This window comes from Biomphalaria glabrata, chromosome 2, assembly GCF_947242115.1.
Source record: "Biomphalaria glabrata chromosome 2, xgBioGlab47.1, whole genome shotgun sequence".
Classification (NCBI taxonomy): domain Eukaryota; kingdom Metazoa; phylum Mollusca; class Gastropoda; family Planorbidae; genus Biomphalaria; species Biomphalaria glabrata.
Genome location: NC_074712.1, coordinates 56584849 through 56610975, shown reverse-complemented (window position 1 = coordinate 56610975; position 26127 = coordinate 56584849). Strand labels below are relative to the sequence as shown.

The following is a 26127-nucleotide window of genomic DNA, read 5'->3' as shown; positions in this document are numbered from 1 at the left end:
TATATAATTAGCTAATCATAATTTTGGCAGAAGAAGCAAACCTGTCGAGTTTTTTAAATATGCATAAACAATTCCATTAAATCAAAACTCATCCCTCTTCTTCCCACCTCTTTATGATGCCTCATAAGGGTTCCTTTTTTCCTCCCTTTTTCTGGTGATAACTTTTGTGAGTCCTAATCCTTACCAACCCTTTTATCTCCCATTCCTTACTAAAAAAGCATCACTTTTTTTTTGGCAAAAATCTAGATCAGCTAGACACCCAGGAGACATCAAAAGGAATACATGGCCTCCTTCAGTCGCAAAGCGACTATGGATCATCTCATGGAAATGAAATGGATGCCTGGGCATTAACTATCAAAAGGAATACTAATCACATTAGCAAATGTGCAACTAAAATCAATTCAGCATTACATCTTCACCCTCTTATCTATTGCTAAGCCTCTTCCCAGTGACTAGAGTCTATCATTTATCTCTTCCCCACAATTATGGTCATACACTTATCTTATATTCTGACAGTCCAGGCACAACAATCACACATTACTTCCACTATGATTTGCTGGCCTATATTTCTATTGGGTTTTTGATAATTTTAGAGACCAGAAAGTTTTTCTTTTTCTCATTTCTAAGAGGACTTATAGTTAAGTATATAATTGGATCATCACAGTTATTTGTTTATATATTTATACTCACAATCATATATATATATATTCAGGGCTTTTTTTTGTGACTGTGTACAGGCACATTTTTCAATGTGGGGAAAAAATTATTACCTTTCTTGTATTTTAACGTTTATTATCAATATATTAGTAGTTAAAAGTTAGGCAATTCATCCCTGAGTACCGGCACCTAATCACTGAGTATTGTTTTTACAAAAAAAGCACTATATATATATATATATAACTGTCTGGACATAAAAGCCAAAAAAACGTGTGTGGGCTCTGTAAATGTTTTATCCATTTCATGTAGCCTATAACTATAACAGGTTATCACAAGTATAATCTGGTATCTTAGACACCTCTTAGACAACTGTAACTCATATCAAAATTTGTATTTCTATATAGTGGGGCAACAGCTGTCCGATCTTTACACATCTGTACATATCTTTGTGTCTGCTTTACATAATTATTTGCTCTTGAATCAATGTATTTGTTATTTGGACATTAATTCTGATTCCAACTTTGTATTTGTACAGATGGCAGCCAACAGATGGTGTGTTGGTGTTTTTTTTTTTTTTTATTATTATTATTGAATTGTAGCTTATTCAGAATAGATTTTTTTTTACATAGAAACTGATAATAATACTGGGAAACACCATTTTTTAAACTTCATTTATAAAACTATTTTTAACTTTATTGTTGCTTTAACTTTTCTCCATTTGTTATTAAGAAGACAGCAAAACAGAGGAGAGGGCCAAGGAACACCAAATGTTGTTTGATTATCAGCTACCTCTTCCTTACATTATCATAATAAATGACAAAAAACAATAGACAAGGGAACAGCTAACAGGGATCCTCTTCAACATTAACACCAGTTGTCTAGTACAAACAACAATGTATACAAACAGCCCTACACATGGAAGACCCTACACCTGGAAGAGAAGAATTAGCCTTGAAATATGGACGAGCTGGGACAAAACCAAAAAAGAAAAAAAATGTCTTCATTTACGTTCAATGGCAAAATAACCCCCCCCCCTTGTTTTTTTTTTAATAAGTGTGTGCCAAAATCGTCACCAGACAGGTAACAGAGAGAAGGGAAAGGCAGTAGATAACATGACGTCACTGATAGAATGACGTGAATAAAGACAACAGCAAGCAATGAAATCCTTAGCCAAAGAAAAAAAAAACACGTCAGTTTACTATTAAGTAAAGTGGCTGAAAAAATGTGTTTCCCAGTTTAATGCTTTCTTTCAATGACCTGTTGGTGTAGAGATATCTCAAAATAATTTGAACAAAAAAAAATGTTTATATTTAGTCGGCAGTGATGGTGGAGACCTCGCCTACCTGAGTGTACAAATCAGCGTAGTTGGGAGAGGGGTCAGGTACGTCTAGACAACAGAATTATGATGTACAGACCTACTCCTCTGACTAAAAGCTGAGCTTTTCGACTCCTAGCTGTGTCCAAACGTTAGGGCGAGAGAAACAAAGACAGGTTTTTATGATCAACGTGTGTGTGTGTGTGACTACAAACGGTTCAACTAGTACCATTGCGCTCAATACAACATTGCGTGCGGGAGCTACACAGTCTCGGAAACTAGGCAACCACATGTGGATAGTAGACAGAACGTAGCTTATACAAAACAGTGGATTTTTGGTAATAAAGACAAAGACAAAACAGTGGATTAATGATAATAAAGACAAACAGTGGATTAATGATAATAAAGTGATCATGTGCCCAATATATCGTCTGCTGTGTACAGAATGAAATGTACATAACTGATTTTTTCCCCCTATTTTTTAGATGGAATCAATGTTGTCAATCTAAACGACTCTGTGGAGGGAAATACCTTGAAATATATCAAATACCTAGTAGAGCGTACGAGTTAACTCGTTGGTTTTCAAGGTCTGATACCTCTCCTCCCCCCCCCCTCTTTTTTTTTTACTTAGTACTCTTGAAGGAGGCAGGTACGGTGGCTAAGCGGTAAAGCAATTGGTCCCGGGTTGGAAAGATGGTGAAGACTGGGATTTTTCATTTCTGGATCCTTGGTAAAGTCCTGAGGTAAAGTCCTGAGGTAAAGTCCTGAGGTAAAGTCCTGAGCTAAAGTCCTGAGCTAAAGTCCTGAGGTAAAGTCCTGAGGTAAAGGCGGTTGGTCGTTGAGCTGGTCACATGACACCCTTAAATGGTTGACCGTAAGCCACAGAAACAGATGAACATCTGCCCACGAGGTCTGAAAGGGGAACTACTTTTACTTTTACCCCAACTTCTAGTTAGATACAAGATAGAGCAAATGGGACTTGACAGTATCGGTGTCAATGTATAGGCCCTACCCTTCCATCTAGTTCATGAACTAACGACACCAATAGAAAAGTACTAAGATAAGGTCAAAGTGCGACAAGTTTCAACGACTCTGACATTTCCAAGAACTACAACAACAGCTTGTCAACACACAGAGCTTTAATGAAGCCAACATATTTACTTGCAATTAACTCTGTGATGTGCAACCTAACCACATTTCAGAGGCTTCCTTGATGAAAGGAAATGGAAGGGAAATTCACGGTCATTGTTCTCAATGATCCACTATACGAGGAGCATCAGATCACTTGTGAAAGTGTTGAACATATTCCAGTGCTCTAGTGATCAAGTAACTGTCAAGAACGTCAACTTAACATGCGGCTATCTACGCACCTCTTTAGGTCATTTTTTTATTTTGAGTAGATGGATAGACTTTGACTTTCGTCGACCAAGGTGCTCAAACAAGTGGGGTTGGTTTCATGTAATACTTAATAAGCTAACAGCAATATCTAAAACAAAATCTTTGTTAAAAAACAAAGCTTATCTAAGGCGAAGAACTCCACACGTATAACTATATCTGTCAATAATGTACAAGTTATTTCCATTTCCATTCGGACAGTATTGGAGCACTAACGTCTACACTTATTTAGGAGGGACAAAAAAACGAACAGATTTAGCCATATCTGTGAATACTGAAGGACTAGTTTCCCGTGTAGGTATCAAACAAAATATTTCATAACTAGTTATTAATCAACTAATTGTTGTTGTTTTTTATTGATTCGTGTATTGTCTACGCCAATAAATAATTGTGCAAAAATTCAAATTGATCAGAGAATGGATGTAGGAGACTAGGAGAAGTAATGTGTTCAAACTTTTGTCTGGCCACCAAGAATTAAACGTAGGTACATTATAGGACGTGTACGACAACAGTGTAGGCCACGGTTTGAATATTATTTCCGTTTTACACTCGAGAGAATGGTCAATAGCTGTTGAAATAGAAAACAAAAATGAATGCCCTTAAGGAAGTTATTGGAGATGTCCGTTTTTTGTTAAGTTTCTCTTGGTTCTTAAAGTCTATGGATGATGGTATTCCAATGTGACTGAAAACGAGGCTCATGATTAAGTGAAAGCAGACGAGACAAATCGATAATATTTCAGCGTTTATCTAATAGACTTGAGATTACGTTAGGGTCTCGGCCTTCAAGTGGCCAAAAGCTTGTGTGTATCAATGGGACGTGCGAGGTAGCCAGTCCACGCTGGCCAAGAGATCAATACCCACGTTTTCCCCAATCCAACTTTTCCCACATTTCTATTTGTACAACTGAATGTCTATTCCCAAAGAACTAGCCCACAGCGACCATCCTTCAATACTTTCTGTAACTATGTTAATCTGTTTATGTCTTTATTTGTTTCTGGCTAGTGTAACCAGACATAAAGAAATGATCTCAGTTAATACAATGCACAGCCGTGTCTATTTGCACGCGTAGGACGTAATCATCTTTTTTTTGGAAGAAACGTCTATATTTTATAAGATAAGAAGAACCAACGGCTCCGCGTATGATAATTATTGTTACATTACATGACATACTAAAAGTAAAAGAAATGTTCTATTCGTTAATTATTATATTTACTCATATAGACATTCATGCAAGTTCAACTACACATTTATGTCTTCGTCTAACTTGACTAAATACGCTTGTTGCGTCTTGCTCAAATGAAAACAACTTTTCACTTCTACATCAATGATCTGAAGCAGCTTTTAGGGTGGGAAGAAGTTAACTAAGATAGTGTCATCACTACACTAATGCCCGGACGCATCAATAAATCAATAAGACGACCAAATGCACATCCAGTGTAAATCGTAGGAGCAAATATTGACCGGTAAATTCAATTTGATTTCAAAATCGTGAAGATCTTTTCTCGGAACTCAAAGAAGCTTTCAAATAAAATCATTCACTGGATTCGACAGAGGGGGAAAAAAAAGGGGGGGGGGGTGGAAGCATTGTTAAATAGTTAAGTCAATCTATCTACTACAGTTAACTGGTCAGACAAGCTCACACGTAAATGATAGTTTATAGAGCACGAAACATGCTGCCTATCTGAGGTTGAATGTACAAGTCATCATTACATCATTACAACAGATCATCTCTAAGGTAAGACGTGAGACAATGACATGGGCAACACCTGGTGAATCTAGCTTCAATCCTTTCAGTGTTGGAAAGAATTAAGTTGTGTGGGGGTTGAAATGTCAAGCTGACAACATCAAAGAGCACTAGTTGACAACGAAAACAGGCACACCAAGGTATCGACCGGACTGAGATAAGACAGGGGCATGGTCGATCTGTTGAAGAGATTAGGCTCAGCACAGCTGTGTGCAGATCAAAACTATTGTTGCCATGCATCCCACTCCACAAAAGAAAGGCCATTCATAAAATAAACAATGCTGATACATCAACACGACCAAGTGGAGGAAAGGGAACGACTTGACAATACGGCAAAGTAAAGGAGCTGTTCAATCGATCAAGGCACATACACAGAAAAGGTAAGGCTTTCACCTGAAGGTCGGCCGCAGTGGCTATGAACAATGAACCTGGTTCACTCATGCTGTGAAAAAAAACAACAAGCTATCTTTTTTAACGTCCTCTTGTCTCTTACCCCCAAGTGCAGGGAAGGTGATAAGGGCTAAAAAGGGAAAAGGGGGAGGCTATGGGACGTGATGCCCACCGAATGATAACCTTCACAACCTTAGGTCAGATAAATGTTTATATTCAAAGTTGATTACAATGACAGAGACATCTTTTATTACACTCGAGCCATCATGGCGTCCTCCCTTAAAGGAAAAAAAAAAAACGAAACCAGAAGATAATGGGAAGGGAGGGGAGGGTCTGTGTTTATCAAGAGAAATGGAGCCAGCTTCTGCAATGGTTAGTGTACTAAAAACCCATTCACAAATGTTTACTACTGGTGTTTACTTGATTTAAGTAGACCTCCACCCCACAAGCAATGGTCTGCACACTAAAAACAAAAAAAAAAAGGGGGGGGGGTCTTTACAATTTAAAGTTTAGAAAGACATAGAAATACATACTGGCCGAAACAGGTACATCTAGAAATGATATTTGACATCTCCAGAACTATCTACTCAAAACTTGATTTGAACTGAGAGCTAGACCAAGAGAGTTGAGGAGGGATGAACAGTTTTAAAGACACAATGAAAATTTCTTCTCACTACTCAAGCAATTAGAGCAGGGGTTCTCAACCTGTGGGTCGCGACCCCCTTGGGGGTCGATTGACGATTTGCCAGGGGTCGCCTAAGACCATCAAAAATATGGATTGTTTTTGTCTATTCTTCTATTGCTGTGTGGGTGGGGGTCACGGCAGAGTGGGGGATTGTAAAATAGGGGTCGCCGAGCTTAAAAGGCTGAGAACCGCTGAATTAGAATCTTTAGAAACGATCTGCCTAAAAGAAGATGTGTATTTCTAGTCACAGGGTAGTACCGCTACAAACGTGTGACATCACAACATTTCAAAGTGGAGGCTGTCAATGGAGTTTGCTTTTAACAAAGCTCGATCCTTGGCAGTGCCAGAGAAAGATTATAATTACGATTATAAGAAGTATATTACAGAGAGGGATGCTAACAACGTAATAGGAGTTAAAGAGGAATGAAACCTCACTAAGATTTATAAAGAACTGCTACAGCAATACGTATATAAAAAAAAATACATGCATTGCAAGTACGAGTTTCCCCAGCACACGCCTATGTAGCTATTGGAGACCATATTTGAAAACAAACAGAGCATACACCTTTTATTAACTGAACAAATAATGGACTACTTTTATTTTGTGGATTATTTTTTTTTCCTGTATGCATCAACACTAAAGGGACGTTGTATCAGCGCCCATTATAAAAGTGTAGAGCTCACGTTCAAAAGCTTTGAAACTATTGATCGCTGGAGGTCACAAGCTTTCAGCTCTCCTGTCCAAAAGTTAGACGAGCTAAGCATTTCAGATTGAAATGATGCATTCAATACTTTCATGTTGTTCTTAATTATGCAGAAACTTTGTTACAGATAGACATGGTCAATGTTCACACAAACACAAGTATAAGACTGTTATAGGCAGACAAGGTGAATGTCACACAAACACAAGTATAAGACTGTTATAGACAGACATGGTCAATGTCACACAAACACAAGTATAAGAGTGTAATAAACAGACATGGTCAATGCCACACAAACACAAGTATAAGACTGTTATAGGCAGACAAGGTGAATGTCACACAAACACAAGTATAAGACTGTTATAGACAGACATGGTCAATGTCACACAAACACAAGTATAAGAGTGTAATAAACAGACATGGTCAATGTCACACAAACACAAGTATAAGGCTGTTATAGACAGACATGGTCAATGTCACACAAACACAAGTATAAGAGTGTAATAAACAGACATGGTCAATGCCACACAAACACAAGTATAAGAGTGTAATAAACAGACATGGTCAATGCCACACAAACACAAGTATAAGGCTGTTATAGACAGACATGGTCAATGTCACACAAACACAAGTATAAGAGTGTAATAAACAGACATGGTCAATGCCACACAAACACAAGTATAAGGCTGTTATAGACAGACATGGTCAATGTCACACAAACACAAGTATAAGAGTGTAATAAACAGACATGGTCAATGCCACACAAACACAAGTATAAGGCTGTTATAGGCAGACATGGTCAATGTCACACAAACACAAATATAAGGCTATTATAGACAGTCATGGTCAATGCCACACAAACACAAGTATAAGAGTGTAATAAACAGACATGGTCAATGCCACACAAACACAAGTATAAGGCTGTTATAGGCAGACATGGTCAATGTCACACAAACACAAATATAAGGCTATTATAGACAGTCATGGTCAATGCCACACAAACACAAGTATAAGAGTGTAATAAACAGACATGGTCAATGTCACACAAACACAAGTATAAGAGTGTAATAAACAGACATGGTCAATGTCACACAAACACAAGTATAAGGCTGTTATAGACAGACATGGTCAATGTCACACAAACACAAGTATAAGAGTGTAATAAACAGACATGGTCAATGCCACACAAACACAAGTATAAGAGTGTAATAAACAGACATGGTCAATGCCACACAAACACAAGTATAAGGCTGTTATAGGCAGACATGGTCAATGTCACACAAACACAAATATAAGGCTATTATAGACAGACATGGTCAATGTCACACAAACACAAGTATAAGGCTGTTACAGACAGACATGGTCAATGTCACACAAACACAAGTATAAGGCTGTTATAGACAGACATGGTCAATGTCACACAAACACAAGTATAAGGCTGTTATAGACAGACATGGTCAATGTCACACAAACACAAGTATAAGGCTGTTACAGACAGACATGGCCAATGTCAGACAAATACAAGACTATAAAAGACAGACTTGATAATCTTCCTTGTAATGGTTACATTTTATAAAGCCAATACAATTTTTACAGATTTTAGATGGTAAAAATATTATGTATTAACGTTCATCTATCGTGTGTGTGTCTAAAATGCATTGAAATTACACGCGCGCCATTTTTTAGTTCGTGTGAGTGAGTGTGCTTTGTACGCCGTCCATTATCCCTCGCTAGTGACAATACAATTAACTCGTTGCAAGGTTCTTGCCATGACGTGAACAAAAAAAAAAGAGTAGGGCGCTCTTCTAATAAATATGGCAGTTGTCACTTCCGTTGCATAATTGCATTGAGAGCTCAAGCCGTCCATACTACTTATGTGCCTAATTTTGCCAGACAAAGGCACATTTCTTATTCCATATACTAGGACAAATCCGTAAAAGTGCTCCGTCTTCCCTTGTGCCGTTAGAGCATGGAACGGGTTAGACCAGGGGTCTCAAACACGTGACCCGTGGGCCACATGTGGCCCTCGAAACAATTTTGTGTGGCCCGCGGCCACGTCCGCGAATTCGAAAAAAATTAAATAAAATTTACTATGACCACAAATAAGCCGTGAAATGATTTACATCTGCACAAATCAGTAAATGAGGTGAATCTACTGAAAGCGAAGATTCTGTGAAAGCAAGCTTTGTTGTTAGCGAGATGATAGCAAAGGCCTCACGACCATTCACTGAAGGCCAGTTTGTAAAAGAGTGTATGCTACAGGCGTGTGAAATTATCTGCCCCGAGAAAAAGAAACTCTTCGAAGGCATAAGTTTGTAAGCGAACACAGTTGCAAGCAGGATCACCGAGTCAGCGACAAATGTTCAATAGCAACTGATTGCCGCTGCAAAAGACTTTGTAGCATATTCCATTGCACTGGACGAGTCTACTGGTGTAACAAACACCGCATACTGTGCCGTATTTATTCGTGGGGTCGATGAAAACATTGTTGAAGAGCAATTGGACTTACTACCATGAAAAAAAAACACGACTGGACGCGACGTGTTTCAAGAACTGGAAACTTGTATTGACAGGTGTGGGCTACCGTGGGAAAAAACTTGTTTCAGTGGCTACGGACGGGGCATCACCAATGTGTTCAGAGAAGGTTGGCGTTGTTGGATTAATGGTAGAGAAACGGTATCAGCTCAGCTTGGTGGGACCTTTTGCAACCTTTTCTGCACCAAGAAGCATCTGTGGCAAAAGTCTATTAATGAAGAAATTGAAGGATGTTGTCGTGAAGACGGTGAACTTCATACGTGCACGGGGTCTCAACCACAGACAGTTTTTGTCATTTCTAGCTGATTTAGAAACGGAAGTCAGATGATTGAGTCGTGGAAAAGTGCTGCAGAGATTGTTTGAACTGAGACGGGAAATAGCAGCTCAGCTCAGAGACCCAATGTTTTTGTCGGATCTTGCTTTTCTTATTGACATCACGCAACATCTCAATGCACTCAAATCACAACTACAGGGCACAAAGCAGCTGATTACCGCGATGTTTGACCGCATCAAATCATTCAGATGCAAGCTGACTTTGTGGGCCAATCAGCTGGCATATGGAAATCTGGCTCATTTGTCTTTTCTACAGAGCATTACGGTTGAACCACAGCGCCTGAAAGATTAGGTAGACATCCTCTCCAGACTACTGGAAGATTTTGAACACCGCTTTCAGCAATTCACTGCTCTCGAACCACAGTTTTTCCTTGTTGCCACTCCATTCGCAGTTGACGTGAAAAACGTTCCAGAGGAAGTCCTGCAGTGTGATACTGTTCTGAAGCAAAAATACGCTGATGTTGGTGTTCCAGATTTCTACCAGTTTCTTCCCAGAGAGAAGTTTCCAAACTTATTCTGCGCAGCTGCTAGAATTCTAGCGATGTTTGAGAGTACGTATGTTTGCGAACAGTTTTTTTTCCAGAATGAAGATCAACAAAACAACATTACGATCAAGACTGGCTGATGAGCATCTAAGAGCAACCTTGCGGCTTGCCGCTACACGCGACTTCAGGCCTAACGTCGATGGTCTGGTCTCTGCCAAACGCTCTCAGTTGAGTGGACAGAAACATGAGTGACGAGCCATCTGCAGTAGTAATTATATTTTTTTTTCTTCTGAAGAACTACAGTTTCTGCTTTTTAATAAGTCACAGAGACAACGTCAACTTATTTTAGTAAACTAAACTGCATGTGCATGTAATAAACTACACTAAATGTAATTAATAATTATAAAAACTTTATTTTAGCATTTTACTGCAGTGACAGTAGTGTTCGTAAAAAAAAAACATTCTCTTTTGTGGTGTGGCCCGCTGAATGGTTGTTACTTTTCACTGTGGCCCACATGCTGATATGAGTTTCAGACCCCTGGGTTAGACGAATCAGCTAGGAAAACCAACAACATAGCAGAGTTTTGGTCCCTGATGAATTGGAAACTACATTGGCCAGATTTCTTACGCTTTCTTTTTCAGTGTTTTGAACTATCAATTAGTCTTGACTTTATGCCGGACTCTGTCCCTGCTTGCTGTAATAGAAGGTGCTGTATTAAAGTGTAGTAAAGTTTCCCTTTCAGACCTTGCGATCTATAGGGCAGATGATGTATAGGCCATCTGTTTCTATGTCCCACGGTTAACGAGGGTGTCATGTGGCCAGCACATTGACCAACCGCCTTTACTTTCCCCAACTAATGTCAGGGACCAATTAGAGCTGGGTAGACTCAGAGGTACCCAAAGATCCCGAAATGAAAATCCCAGTCTTTACCAGGATTCGAACCCCTGCCTTACCGCTCAGCCACCGCGCCTCCGTATTAAATGTATGGTAACAATAATGAATTGTTTAGTTGTCACGCTGGAAACCTCCTTCCCCCCCCTCCCCACTTTGTATGTTGTTCAGTGACTGCAGTGTTATTGTACAAGACTGACAGCCAAGTCTAGTTCATTCCTTTGCCAGATGATTTAGTGCACATAACGTTGCGTGTACAAATACAATTAGAATATGTGCTGTTATACTTGTTCAGAAGGAGAGAGAGAGAGAGAGAGTGAAAGAAGAAAAAGAGGATGGGAAAGAAAGTACTTTAGACACCATGTTGATTGTGATATAATTAGGTGAGTCAACAGCACCTAGTGAACAACGTGATACTGCTAAGGGCAATTATTAGCGTTGATTAATTGTAGATAATAATAATAAGTTACTAGTTATTTTATCAAAGTAAAACACCAGTGGCGTAGCTAGGACTTTGCCATCAGCTGGGGGCCCGGGAGGGGCTTGACTTCTTTGGCAGCCCATGTACTTTGTGTAATTTTTAATATTTAATGTAAAAAACACTCATTTGGGAGCCCCCCCCCCCCGGTTAAGTGGGAGCCCGGGGGGGGGGGGGGGGATTTTCACATTCTCCCCCTCCCTCCACCCTAGCTACGCCTCTGTAAAACACTGATTGTATCTGTATCTGTATTGGATTTGCTTTTTTTTTCTTTCTGTTCGTGTTTTTATCAACAACAAGCAAAATATAAAAAAATACTTTCCTTTTAAAAAAAGGCTCACGTGTGGGAAAGAACCGCACAATTATTGACATACCAATCAACGCTGCAAGATGTATCTCCATTTTTATATAAAACAATATTAATTAATTACCACTAACTTGGTTAATTTTTTTTTATTGATTCCTATATTGTTTCAACTTGATCCAAGGATGGGGGAGAACTACTGTGTCTACTTTGTGTACCAGACAGATAAAAGCTTTGAAATAAGACGCGAATGACTTTCATTTGTCTAATTGAAATGGAGGAAAAGGAAACGCCTTCAGCCCCAAGTCGCCCTGAAGCTATATGCCTGACATAGTCGAAGGTGGTTACCCAAACACAAGGACAAACCTTAAGAGGTGGAGGTGCACTCTATAAAAAAAAGGACAAAACAGTAACTGTAGTTTGCTGTTATGTTTTAGTAGTCTCTCATGGCAGCGAATTCCCAGGGGTTCACAATTTAAGAACCTCTGTCAAAAGTAGAAATAAAGCTTCCACGCCATACCACACATCATTTTCTTTCACCCAGAAATTCATAAAAACTTGTTTCAAACATTCGTGTTCTTAACAATGTTGTTTGTTGTTTTTTTTTGGAAAACTGCTGGTGCTTGTGTTGTGTAAGCCATCTTCTTATCTGGATTGGCTGAAGCAGGAACAGCCTACACCAAAGACCTACCCTTAAGTTTGTATGCCATTAGTGCTTACAACACAATTATCAAGATAGTGAGGCTAAACATGAGACTAATGTTGGCACAAGATACAAGTAGTGTAAACTAACGGTACAAACAGTCATCATCTGAAACAATTGACACTGACTACTTTGTCAACCATTTCTTGACAACAATTCCACTATATGAAACCACTGGGATCGATGTTTAAGGAGGATGTTAATTAAACGCTTTAATGAATGGTTAATGAAAAAGAATATGGGAAGCGTTCAAATCAATGAAGACACGCAGATCAATAACTTCACTGAAGACATGTACTCGTTTGTTTATTAAAATTGATCTTTTTAAAATATTCACAAACGAATGCTCCGCCATGCAAGGGACAAATAACACATAACATTTCCTTTTGTAATCTATGTATCTGTTTATTTCTGTTTCTTTGCTGTAAAACTATACTACACTTTGTAAATAAGTAACATATTTTTAAAAATACTTTTAAAAAAAAAAAGGCTTATATTGATTGAAATTGCACCAATTATTTTGAAGCAATCATGTAATTAATTAGATCTCGACTAACAATATGAAGTTTGTGCGGTTGGAAATATTTGTATTACTTGTATTTTTGTTCATGCTTACAGCATGCTCAGTGCGGTAACTTGTGTGGACCAGTTGAGGGGAAGAAGTGTATCAGGGAAGTTTCTTAGCGCTTTTTCAAAAGTTATTTAAAAAAAAAATTACTCGAGTTGAATTCTAACTCGAGGTTTCCAGCCTACGTGATGTAAGGCCGACATGTTAGCCACTGAGCTAGTCAAGTACTTATTTAAAAAAATTTTGTAGTCTAAAAAAAAAGTTAAAAAATTTTTAGCGAACTAATTCTCTAAACAAGGTTTATCTCCCCTTAGCTTAGTACATTTTCGATTTTAAAAAAAAATAATTAATTACGACTAACTGATTAATTGATAGGTTAACTTTTTCGATATGTTGTCAACGACAATAACTAATCGTGCAAAGTTTAAACTTGAATCGCGAATAGGAAGTGGGAGAAATAGCGTGAACAAGATTCCACCAAGACAGACGGAGTGAGTTGATCAAAATATAATAGACAAGGTGATTAATTAGGTATATGAGCAATGCTACATCTAATCATCAGCCAAACATAATTAGCTGTCTCCTCTAGTGTGTTACTTGACTATTACCACACATGTCAGACGTTCTCGTGGCATTGTGTTATCTTCGTGTCTATATAGCACCAAACAAGACACCACCGTAGTAAATAAGAGGAACAAAAAGAGATTTTAAAGTATACACATTATTGTATTTGTTCTCCTTGTTATATCGAACTAGAGTGATACATTAAAAGGGAAATTTCTGTTTCAAATAATTGGCAAGAACTATTGTAAAGACCATTGTATCTCATCTAATACTTAAAGATACCCAGAAGTAACAGGTAACATTAAAAAAAATGTTAAAAAAAAAAAAAAGCTGGTGACTTTTTGGAAGAGCGATTACTTAGATTTTAATAAGTTAAGAATAATAGATTTTTGTTTTTTAAAAGAAATTTCCCCCCGCCCATTCCCCCTTTTTCCTATTAAAAAAAATCCTGTTAACGCCCATGTATAAATCTAGTCAGTGCATAGAAAATTCTAGTTTGGAGATATAGATTCAAACATGGAAACATAGGGAGTGGTGCTTTGTATTAATTCGATTGTGTAAGCATTAAATATATATGCATATTGTAGCATTCTAGCAGTCCAGCTCATGATTTCTAAATAAGAAGGTGTGCAAAGTGTGCCTGAAAGTCGAATGATTTATTCAACTATTTACAGACAACATGCTGGGATTCAAGCCACAATCCTAACTTATTTGGCGGCCAGTTAGCAAGTAATTTCCCACCAAAAAAATACATAAACTGTCAAATTTCTAGGAAACTCATTAGGGCTGTTTTTGAAATCCGTGTCCAGGTTCCATCCATGAAGGGTTTGTAAGATAATAAGAGGAACTGTAAAAAGGAAATCCGCCTCCCACCTCACCAACAACCCAGCTAAAGGGTTTGGGATAGCCTCGGCACAAAGTTATTTCAAGAATTTTTAAGAGCCAAAGTAGTGTCAACACTCTGAAATGACACCAAACTATCTGTTTATTCCTCGAAGGTGGGCACTATCGATACCGAGTTAACGGATTTTCAAATGTAGAGGCAAGTGTGAACGCTCTTGACTAGAAGGTGGAGAGATGTAGGACAGCAATGGAAGATTGGAACTACGCCATAACAATGACCTAAATAGTTTCCGAGACACAGGCATTCCTGGCTTCAGTAGCAAGAGATTACAACTAGAGAATCCTCAGTAGAACACACAGAAAACATAAAAGGTCATCTATAGAAGACACAGAGAACAGAAAGGTCATCCAATAAAATAAAAAAATAAAAAAGTAGGTCATTAGTAGAATAAAGAGACTGGACAGAGAGAACAGACTCAGCAGAACACACAAAGATTTGTCAAATATCTGTAGTAAACCCACAGAGACAACAGAAAGCAGCCATCCATGGGACAGAAAAAAAGATGTTCAGTAGAAAACAAGAGCAGAAATGACGCCTTCAAAGTTTGAAACATATAAATGCACAATCCACGGCTCACATAAAACTTGCATTTTATTGATCCAATCTAATGGGAATTCAGTTTTACTACAATTGACAAGCTCAGCGAAACAAAAAACAAAAACAATATTGATTAAAAATTCGAACAACATTCACACACGAAACACATACACATTCACAACCAGCGCTTTATGAATTAGACTTCTATGTACTTCTCGATGACGACAGCTGATCTTGTAACACTCTCACCGAAATTGGGATAAAGGAGTTTTTAAATCTTTCAGTTTTAGTCCTAATGGAAAGGAGACGACCACTTCGTTTAGATCTTATGTTTAATGGGTGCAGGTTGTCTTTAACATGTAATAGATTTGGGCTATTCCTGTAGCAGGCTGTAGCTTAACTGAAGTGACATTTACATTGGACGAATGAATTATTTATTTTTTTAAAAGTAAAGTTCCCCTTTCATACCTTGTGGTCTATAGGGCAGATGATGTAAAGGTCATCTTATTCTGTGACCTACGGTTAACGGGGGTGTCATGTGGCCAGCACAACGACCAACCGCCTTTACTTTTCCCCAACTAATGTCAAGTACCCATTAGAGCTGGGTAGACTCAGAGTCGCCCAATGATCCCTAAATAAAAATCCCAGTCTTCACCAGGATTCTATTAGGCGCATCTCAGAAGTTAAAGTTGGACTTTGGAGTTAGGCTACATTATCAGCTAAGAGTTCCCTTCTAGCTCTGACTCGAGTTGTCTTTAATCTGGGTGATCCAATAGGCCTGAACCTTTATCTAGGAATTTCTCTACTTTAACTACCGTAATCAGAGTTAGTTTGTTTTTTAATTGGGAATATCAAAGACTTATTAAATTGCAACAAGCGAATGCAGATTAGTAACCTTGAGATACATACAGTAAATTTAATAAGTGTATGAAAAATGAATTAATAGCACACACACACACACACACATAAATCGACCCGCCTGTTGCTTAAACTAATAAAGTACAGTTAGAAAACTTCAATGGTGATCTTTCTCCTCTGCAATGTATGTTTTATGTAGTACACAAGAAGCTATTCGTTTCATATAAAGCAGTAAGAAATAACAACTTATCATTGAAGCCATCTTTCATTGTTCTTTTTGTTTTGTTATAAATACTAAACTGATTTTAAACTTTGACTTTATTACTTTGTGGCTTTTAGCCATTTCATTTTTCTGAGCGACTTCCTATGTCTACTATTGTTTTCAAATGTCTGAGATTTTGTACTGAAAGACAGTTACAGATCAATCAAACACTTTGTAACTACCAGGTCAACTATTTTAACGTGTAGGTCACTGAATTAGTCATAACGGTAGGGCTCGATTTTTTCATTGTCTGGTAAATTTGATATTAAAACTCTTTAGCCAACGTTTCAAATGTTGAATTGGCCACTACTTCATTTATATGCACTAATTATTATTAAGAACGATTGTTTTAGTCATTAATATATTTGTTATGTACTTTGTTCTAGATAAATAAATGCATTGGATTTTAAAATGTTAAATAGACTTGATATATATGAAATAGACAATTTATAATCAACGTCTCTTTTTAAAAAAAATCCTTTCTAAATAAAATAAATAATAATTAGTTGTTGTTTTTTAAAGATACAGAAAAAATAAACAGAAGGTGACACAAAACTTTTTAATTTGGATCCTAACGAATAGAAACCTATTGCAGAGCTCTCATGAACTCTAATGTATGGAGCTTATTGACATCCCAACAATGCTAGACATGTAGAACAGAACAAACAAATGTAAGCTCTAAGACTCAATGCCTAAGTCAAATGACATGTCCACAAGGCATGAACAAAGGAGTAGACTATTTCCTAGATATGACATGTCAAACTACTCAACCGACTTGCCAAAGCTTAGAGTAGTTCACATAAATATGACCAGTACTGCTAGACCAGCTATGAAAGATGCCAGTGCGGCTGCTGTATCATCATAGAAACCTGAATAGCCATTCACCTGAACTATCCCACTTTGATATATTTAGCTTCAGAAAACATGGCTAAACAAAAAGATTTTATGAACAAAGGTTATAGACCTTACAATTTTTGGGGGCAGCTGATGTAAAGCTCAAAATTTCGATGGCTGAAAGTTAATGAGTGTGTCATGTGGCCAGCACAAAAAAAAACAACACCTTTTTCTTTACCCAAGGCATGTCTTTGTATCCATTAGAGTTGGGTGGACTCAGTGGCGTTATAAAAATATTGAAGCATTATGAATGTTGGGTTTAAACTCTGATGAAGTTGGGTTTTCTTTTTAAAAATGCCTGACTATTCCAGACTTTACCTAGTTAAGGAAAAATCATGTTTTAGTCATAAAAATCAGTGTAGAACTTTATTTCTAAAGTAACACTGCTTAACTATGTTTCAACACTAATATAATTTACAGCAAGAAAATTCTAAAGTTACTTTTCTTTCACCATTAATGGTCACTTTTAGAGTTGAAATATAAGAGGATCAACTTCATCAGAACTCTTCAGTGACCTTTTCTAAAACAACAGTAGAAAAATGTTGTGCAGTTCTGGTATGAGTTATACAAGAAAAGTAAAATCACTTTGTTGAATATTAACAACTTAGTACAAGCAAAAATTGTTTTATATACATTTTTTTTATTTTATATTTATGATATTCACACTAAAAAGTTATAAAGGAAATAGTAAAAGCACTTTGCTAGATAATAACAGCTAAGTGCAAGCCACATTTTTTTACTTAATTAACATTTTGTATTTTATCTTGTGTTATGTGCTATATTTATGTTATATCAAAATTAAGAAAGTTATAAAGGAAATATTAAAAGCATTTTGTTAGATAATAACAACTATGTATAAGCAAGATTTATTCTAATATATTTATGTGTTTTTAAAATCACAAGTCTTGTGCAAGTGTGTAGAGATTGTGAGGCTTCAGATTATACAATCCTAGCTCAAGGTATTTGTGTTTCTGTGGCAGACAGATCACCCAGAGAATATAAAAATAAACATGCGTGTTGACCTGATTAAAAAGGGCAACCAGACATTTTTATTTACCATTACTTTTTTTATTCTTTAATATAATAAAAGACAAAGCAATTAGTATTTCTAGTAATGAAAATATCTCAATGTGCTATTTCTTTCTTATTTGTTTATGACAGATTAGGAGGCCAAATCAAATCTGACAAAACTAGAGATACAAAATGAAATTTAGATAAAGGCAATAGAAAAGAGGACAGTGTTGACAATAATAAAACAAAAAGTGAAAGGTTTTTTTTCTAATCAAAAGTCTTCAAGGGAAAATGATTGCTCAACACATACTAAGTATTTATATATATATATAAACAAATTGAAAGCTAAATTAAATTATTAAACATTTTGTAACTGTTCATTCAAAAAAAAAAATGTTTCTTGTCTTCTATATATATCAATGTTTTCTTTTAGTTATTCATATTAAATAGTAATATAAATTCTATTTATTAGTTTTCCTACCAACTTTTTTATGAAAGTTAATATTTGAAGTATGACTTATTTTTCACATTTTATATCTGTAAGTTTAGTGTTATATTTTTAATTTATATTTTTTGTAAGTGTAAGTTTAGTTTTTTATTTAAGGCTTATTTTTATGTTTTTTTGTATTGTTAAGTGTTTTATGTATGACTTAACTTTTCAATCTTCTCTCCAATAGTGTCACTAACTTTAATGATCTTTTAATCCCATAGTTTGAATATTTACTTGCAGTAAAAATCTTTAATAGAAGTCTATCATCCACCTAGCAGTAGGAGATAAATCTAATATATAAAGAAGAATGTAAGGTGTATGTATGTAAGTATGTCTTTTATAAAAAATCAAAACCGTTTGACAATCTTGATTAAACTTGGCATGATGGTTCCTTATATCTTTACCAAGACCCTAGTATATGTTAAATGTCCCTAAAATAAATTTTAAAATGCATATCTCTATAGAAGAAAAAACTTTCTAGCAAATTGCGTAAACCCAATTTAAAAGTATTTTATTTCAAAATTAAATAAGTCAGATAAACTGGTAAACCCATTTCACAGCCTACTTTCCTTTTTAGGGGTAAATTAAAAAGTGTTAAAACCATTGCTTTCTGACACAAGGAACATTTTGTCATGTTTGACATAAATCAAATGCAGAAATGATGCCTAAATTAAGGACCTCGGATCATATCTGGTTTGTAATTACTAATAGTAAATAGACAATTGCAGGGGCAGATTGGGTGTCAAAATCAGCCCTAGAATAACCATACAGTGCAGTCCACAAATTTGTACTGTATAATGACAAAGACCTATTCTGTGAAAAACATAAATGCTATTCCTATTCTTGGCACAAAAATATCCCAAAAAAATTTCTTGTTGCAACATTATGATTGTGTCAAAAACTTTTTTTTTCTGCATTTTTTGTACAGAGGATTCCAGCAATATTTGCTATTTTTTTCTGCTCGTTATTTGTGCTTCTTTTTCGATAGTGTTGCATTTTGAAGCCCAAACACTGTTGGTCACACTGTTCAACAATTCAGAAAATATTATTGTGATTTGTGACTGACTTCACAATGAGTGATAAAACAACCAAACCAATCATAATTGGCATGAGACTGGACATGCCCATGGCTGGTCTTAGGCATAGACAAACTAGGCAGCCTTAAACAGGACTAAAAAATGTTTAAAGAAAAGTTTGCAAAACTTAGATCAGATCTCAAACATAGTAGGGTACTATGACTTTATGTTAACCAGTTTAACACAAATTGCGAAATAGGAATTTCAGTTATTTGTTGATTTAGATACATGGGAGTTTTTTAATAAATTGAGTAATTTTATTTTTTCGATGTTTCTTTTTCTATACTTTTTTATTTCATTAGAGGCCACCAAATTCACTTCGCATAAGGTCTCCAATTATCCAAGGCCAGCCCCGACATGCCTTTTATAAGTCAATTTCACTAACAGTTGAACCGCAGTTTACAGCATATGATACTACCCAATAACATTGATAAAGTTATTGTTAGCCCCTTCAAATATTCATCAAACATGTTCACATTAACACGAATTCTCTATGTCTTTAGAATGTTTTAGGGGTTATGTTATGTTATACAGCACAAGAACCATGGTATACAGGTACAGGCTATTACATTTTTTCCAAAATGAAAGTATTGTAATGTAAAGTAGTTTTGAAAATCTATTATTAAAAATAAAGATTAAGGACAACGACGATGGTCTTAGGCCACTTAAAAGAAATATTGTATTTTGTACAATCCAATATGAGTCTTACTTCCATTTGGCAGCAGTTTCACTGGCCCAACGGGCATTTGCCCAAATACTCATATCACCAGTCCGACCAGGGACAGGTGACAAAGTGGACTATTAATCTAGCCTCAAATCATGTGTAAACACTTACCTAACCAATTCCTGTCCAAATATATTGCCACAAAGGAAGGGGGAATAGTAAAATAATCAACAAATGAGAACATTTCCACCCAGAACCACAGTTTGTCGTTGGCTGCTACAAACTGAAACATTAAGATTGATTCACTAAAACTATATGAAATATAAATCTGTATAAAATGTACCTAATTATTGTCATGAGTGTTAACTCTCCATCTAATTAAGAAAAAACTCTTACCCTGATAAAAAAATAAATCATAAAGAATACATTGAATGCCAAATCTACTTGTTGTGTAGTACTGGAAGACCAGGGGAGACAGGTTTCAACTGATGTGTTTGTTCTATAGAAAAAAAGTTTCAACTAATCAATTTAAGAATGTGAGCCTATATTTTTTAACATCTTATATTTATAAATTGAATAATAATATAATATAATAATAATATAATTCTTCATTACTTCTGATAAAATAGTTGTAAGACTTTTGAAAACTAGTTAAAATAGAAACAATATTCTTTAAATATGAAACAAAATCTGAAATAATTTATTGTTATAACCCAATGGTTAAACAAACAACTAAAAAAAAAAATTTTTTTTTACTTTAATAAACAAATTTTATAAGGAGTGAAATAGCATCAATTATAAAAATATAGATTAAAAATAATAAATTTGTGTGATTGGAAATATATTTATTAGCTGTTTTTAACATGCTCAGTGTGCTATGTTCCAATTATTTTTTGGACCAGTTTTGGGGGAAGGGGGGGGGGGGAAATCTAGGAGAATGCTTCCATGCTGCCTTTTGAATAGCAATTAAAAAAAAAAAAAAGGCTAGAGTCTGAACTCCAACTCGAGGCCTCAAGCTTCCTAATCACTGAGCTATTCAAATACATATTTAAATAGCAGTTTTTATAGACTAGTTAGTTTAATATTTTTAGCCTAATTCTGTAAACAATTCTTTAACTTTTTTTATTGGTTCATGAGTTGTCATCTACACTGAATAATAATGCAAAGTTTCAGCTCAATCCGAGAATGGGAAGTGGGATGAATAATGTGTAAAAGATTTCACCCAGACAGAATGAGTTAATAAGCTTTGTTAAAAAAAAAAAGGCCACATTATCTTATATTATATAAGTTTTATAGATAAGTATAGAGTTAAGAAAAATACATATATATATATATATAAGTTACTTACGAAGCATCAATAAAATAAATGATTAATGATGCAATGCTCAGCAAAAAAACAAGTCCAACCTTAAAGAAAAAAAAAAGATTGGTAATATTTAATATAACAGTAATTTATGCTTTACTCATTACAAAGTAGATCAGCAAGGAATAGAATAAAATTTTTGATAACATTTACATGAGCATAACAGAGATTACTTATGATGCAACCATTTATTGACTTGAATATATATATATAAATAAATTATCTTGTATAATTAAACAAAATTTAATGCAATGTCTATAATAATAAAACTTATTTTATTTAATTTTTTATAAAAACTATTACTCACAAGTATTCGCCCAGTGGTAGTCTGTCCAGATATAAGCTCTCCTGCCCAATCTTTTGCCTCTGTCATCCACCCGATTTCTGGATCTGAAGTCTTCAGAAAATGTTTCTGCTCTGTGGAAGTCTTTGTTCCTAATGAGCCTGACACTTGCAGGCATTTTTTTTTCCGACAGCACAACCAAACTACTATCCTGTAGATGAGAATGACCACAAAGCCGCTACCGAAAGTGACCAGACTGGATGCCAGAAAGGAGTACCATTCCCTATCTCCTTTTTCACAGCTGGTGGACGAGGGGGTGGATGACATGATTGCAACTACTGAAGATTTATGATGGCCAATAAATGAGCAGTTGTCCCGTTAGCTCACTACTCTTCCATCAAAAATGTAATCGCCAAGGCCTTCAACTTAAGATTTTTCTCATCAAAATTCATGGTGTTAGAATATGAATATCATTCAAAAATAAGGACTCTTTTACCATAGAATTCTTTCTCTACACATCATCCTAAAAGAAAAAAAATTTGAATAATTGTACAACACACCAATATAACAATTTTCAATAATTTCGATTCTTTTTTATTTGCCTTTTAAATTCTCTTATGAAACTTTACTTAGTTCTTTAAATGGTGTTGTAATACTTTAGAATCTGAGAATTAGACTTTTACACCTCTATTAAGAATAGAATAAGATTCTAGCCTAGATCTACTGATAAATCTTACAAATATATAATCTTATCTAGATCAGATTATATTTTATATCTCTAGATTTTTCAATGTTAGTCTTGAAACAAATCAAGTATCAAGTTTAGAAGTTTTCAAATATAAAGTATAATTATAAGTGCTGTTGTCTTTTAGTAGTTTATAAAAATAATTTTATAAATTTATAAAATATGTATATATCTAGAATCTTAGCCAAATTTAGACATGATTGTCAAAAAGTAAAGATTATTTTTTTTTAATTATTAATAAAAGAAAAATTGAATCTAGAGTCTTGAAAACTAGTGAAATCTACTACTATAGTAAAGTAGTCTATGTCTATAGTCAGTCAGTATAGTATATTAGTCTAAAACTCTAAATTGGGACTAAATCTATATAAATAGATATATTAAATATATAAAATCTAATATAGAATCTAATATAAGAATAAATAAAATAATTTTAGTCTAGACTCTAGATACGTATATTTATATACATCATTTGCCTAGCCAAAGATTGTTTTTAATATGTAATCATAACTTGTCATAAGTTATACTACTTTGTCTAGATCTATATTTTAATTATTTATAGTTTGGTAAGTTTGTTACTGTTTTAGTTTATTGTTACTCAGCTCTGTTTGTGTGTTAGCTAGCTATCTCTAGATATAGCTCGTAGCTGCTTTTTTTAAAAAATAACAGCTCTTTTTAAGAAAGAGTGCTTGATAATTAAAAGCTTGATCTACAGATATTTTGCCTATTAACCCTTAGGTCAAGATCTGATAGTCTACATACACGAATTATTAGACGTTTTATTAAACAAATATAAACATATTCCATAATTCTCGAATAGAGTCTTTCCTCTCTGATTCCCAACTCTCGGCAGCCATACTTAGTGAACCTCGTTTTAACAACAGTGAGCAGTCTTACAACAGTGCGCGCGAGGCTAGTTTCCGCTCTCTTCTGTTACGAACACGCAAGTAATCAATAATAATGATTTACATTTCGTTTCCAGGGGAATAAAATAAACCAAACAATTCTCTACGTGAATGTTTGTTTATATCTTGGAGTTTAATGCTGCATTGTGGTTTTGTATTTGAACATCATTGTAACTTACTTAGGGGGACTATAACTATAAGAGATCTAAATCTAATCATTAGAACTAAAATTTAGAGCTAGATCTAGTCACTAGTCTATTGTTTTCTGTACTTTGCCTAGTTTCGGGCAAGGTAGGTAATCCTAACTGCTGACTTGAAACTATTCTTCAGACCCAGGGTCTGCCACGCCTCTACTATTGTAATAAAAGATCATTTGTTAACCGTCACTTGTCACGCTGTCAGGGCATACAGTATAGGAGAACATGATGCATAGTACATTCCTCGTTCCATATGCTAGGACAAATTTGCACAAATACTCCATCTTCCCTAGCGCTATAAGAGCATGGAATGGGTTGCTGAGCTAGCCAGGAAAACAAGTGACTTGGCAGAATTTAATATGCATGACTAAATGCATGACGCATAGGACGTAATCATCTTCTTTTTTTTTTTTTTTTTTTTTTTTTTTTTTTGAAGTAACGTCTGTATTATATAAGATAAGATAAATGCTTAGGACGTAATTATCTTCTTCTTTAAAGTAACATCTGTAATAGGCCTATATAAGATAGAGGCACATTTCTTAGGGTTAAGGTTACACGAGAACTAATTCATGCAAGTGCTTCTTATTCCCTACATTCCCTAGCGCTATATAGAGAATGGAATGGGTTGCTTGAATCAGCCAAGAAAACCAACGACTTAGCAGAGTTTAAGTCACTGATTAACATGCATGACTAGATTGACACACGAAATGCTTAGGTTGTAATTATTATTATTATGTAATGTAGGCCTATAAGTTAAAAAGATAAGATAGTCCCTATTCAGTTCTATCGAAAAGTTATTGAGAAAATACTCACATGCACCTATGTAATTTAGTCTGTCCCGGAAGATGTTTTGTTTCACTTCAACTAGTGATACAACTGTGTTGTCAGCTGTATTGAAATAGATCTACTTGTGTTCAGAGCTGATTCAGGGATTATTTTATGCAGATTACAGAATTTGCATAGATATAGCTAAAGGCTAGATTAACAACTGCATACGCTACTTCTTTAACCTAACACAAAATTATCCTTTGTTGCACCCACCCCAACCTACATAGGCCCAAACATCAGGACCAGTGCTACAAAAAAGAAAAATGAAGTAATCATTTGAAAATGTAAATTAAAAAAAAAACGAGGACGGTGTTGTTTTTTTCAATCGACCTCCCGCGCTTGAACTCTCGTAAAGCAGTAAGAGAATGGATACAGTATCAATGTCGTGCAGAGTCTGGTGTGATAATCAAAGAGGACACGTCCAGCTTCTAACGCACTTAAGGTGAAAAAAAATAAAACTGTTATATGACTTAATATGTACTAAGTGTGATACTTCAAAAAGTATTTACTATTACTTTTGAACAAAAAAAAAGTTTTGTAGAATAAAACCAACAAACTCTAACAAACTGGGTGTTGTCACCGCCAGTTTAGTGAAATGGCATGGAAAATGGAATGTCACATTGTTACGATATCTTAAAATTTTAAGGAGGAGAATCTAACCACTTGACCCTTGACCTACATTTAAAAAGCGTTCTCTTGTTTTACAAAGCGTATATCAACTCACTCTGTCTGTCAGTCGGGTAAAACGTTTGTACACAACTTAGCACATTCTTTCCAACATTCAAAGCATTGAAGTTCAGAGTCCCCACGTGTTGCCCATGACATTGTCGAACGTGTTACCTTCGAGATGATCTGCCCTAATGATGTCTTATACATTTAAACTAAGATAGGCAGCGTGTTTTGCGTTCTATGAACTATCATTTACTTTTGAGCTTGTCTGACCAGTTAACTGTATTAGAGAGATTGACTTAACTATTTAATAATGCTACCACCCTCCCCCCTATTTTTTTTTTTAAATCTTATATCATCTACTCACTCTGTATGTATGATAAAAAGTTTGTAGGGCCTAGCCTACATGTTGTTTCTCCCACACCCAATCTCGGATCAAGCTGTAATTTTGCACAATTATTTCTTTTACATGACCAAACAAGAATCAATTTGCAAAAATTAACCAATTAATTGATTAACTATTGCATTTTCCTTGATTGATATTGTTTTTAGAAAAAAAAATGTAAATAGCTATAATTTAACTATAAATCCTATTTTCATAGGCACAGTGGTTAGCCTATTGGCTGACGAGGTCTTAGCTCGAGTTCGAATTCAGGTCGCTCATTTTATTTTTAAATAAATACATTTAAAAAGCG

At 35.3% G+C, this 26127-nt stretch overlaps 1 protein-coding gene across 31 annotated transcripts in view; it reads right to left on the bottom strand.

The window, feature by feature from the left end:
• LOC106056545 (calcium-activated potassium channel slowpoke-like) overlaps positions 1-23732 on the bottom strand; it is a 55785-nt gene extending 32053 nt beyond the window's left edge. For all 31 annotated transcript variants that reach the window (XR_008776697.1, XM_056021564.1, XM_056021567.1 and 28 more), the window contains exons 1-5: positions 23596-23732; positions 22116-22614; positions 21794-21852; positions 20842-20944; positions 20617-20728 (exon numbers count right to left, since the gene is read on the bottom strand). Coding sequence is in view for 30 of the 31 variants with exons in the window: in XM_056021564.1 (XP_055877539.1) it covers positions 20617-20728; positions 20842-20944; positions 21794-21852; positions 22116-22418 (577 nt within the window). In the remaining variant the exon portion in view is untranslated. The remainder of the gene's footprint in view (positions 1-20616; positions 20729-20841; positions 20945-21793; positions 21853-22115; positions 22615-23595) is intronic.
• Between the last annotated feature and the right edge of the window lie 2395 nt (positions 23733-26127).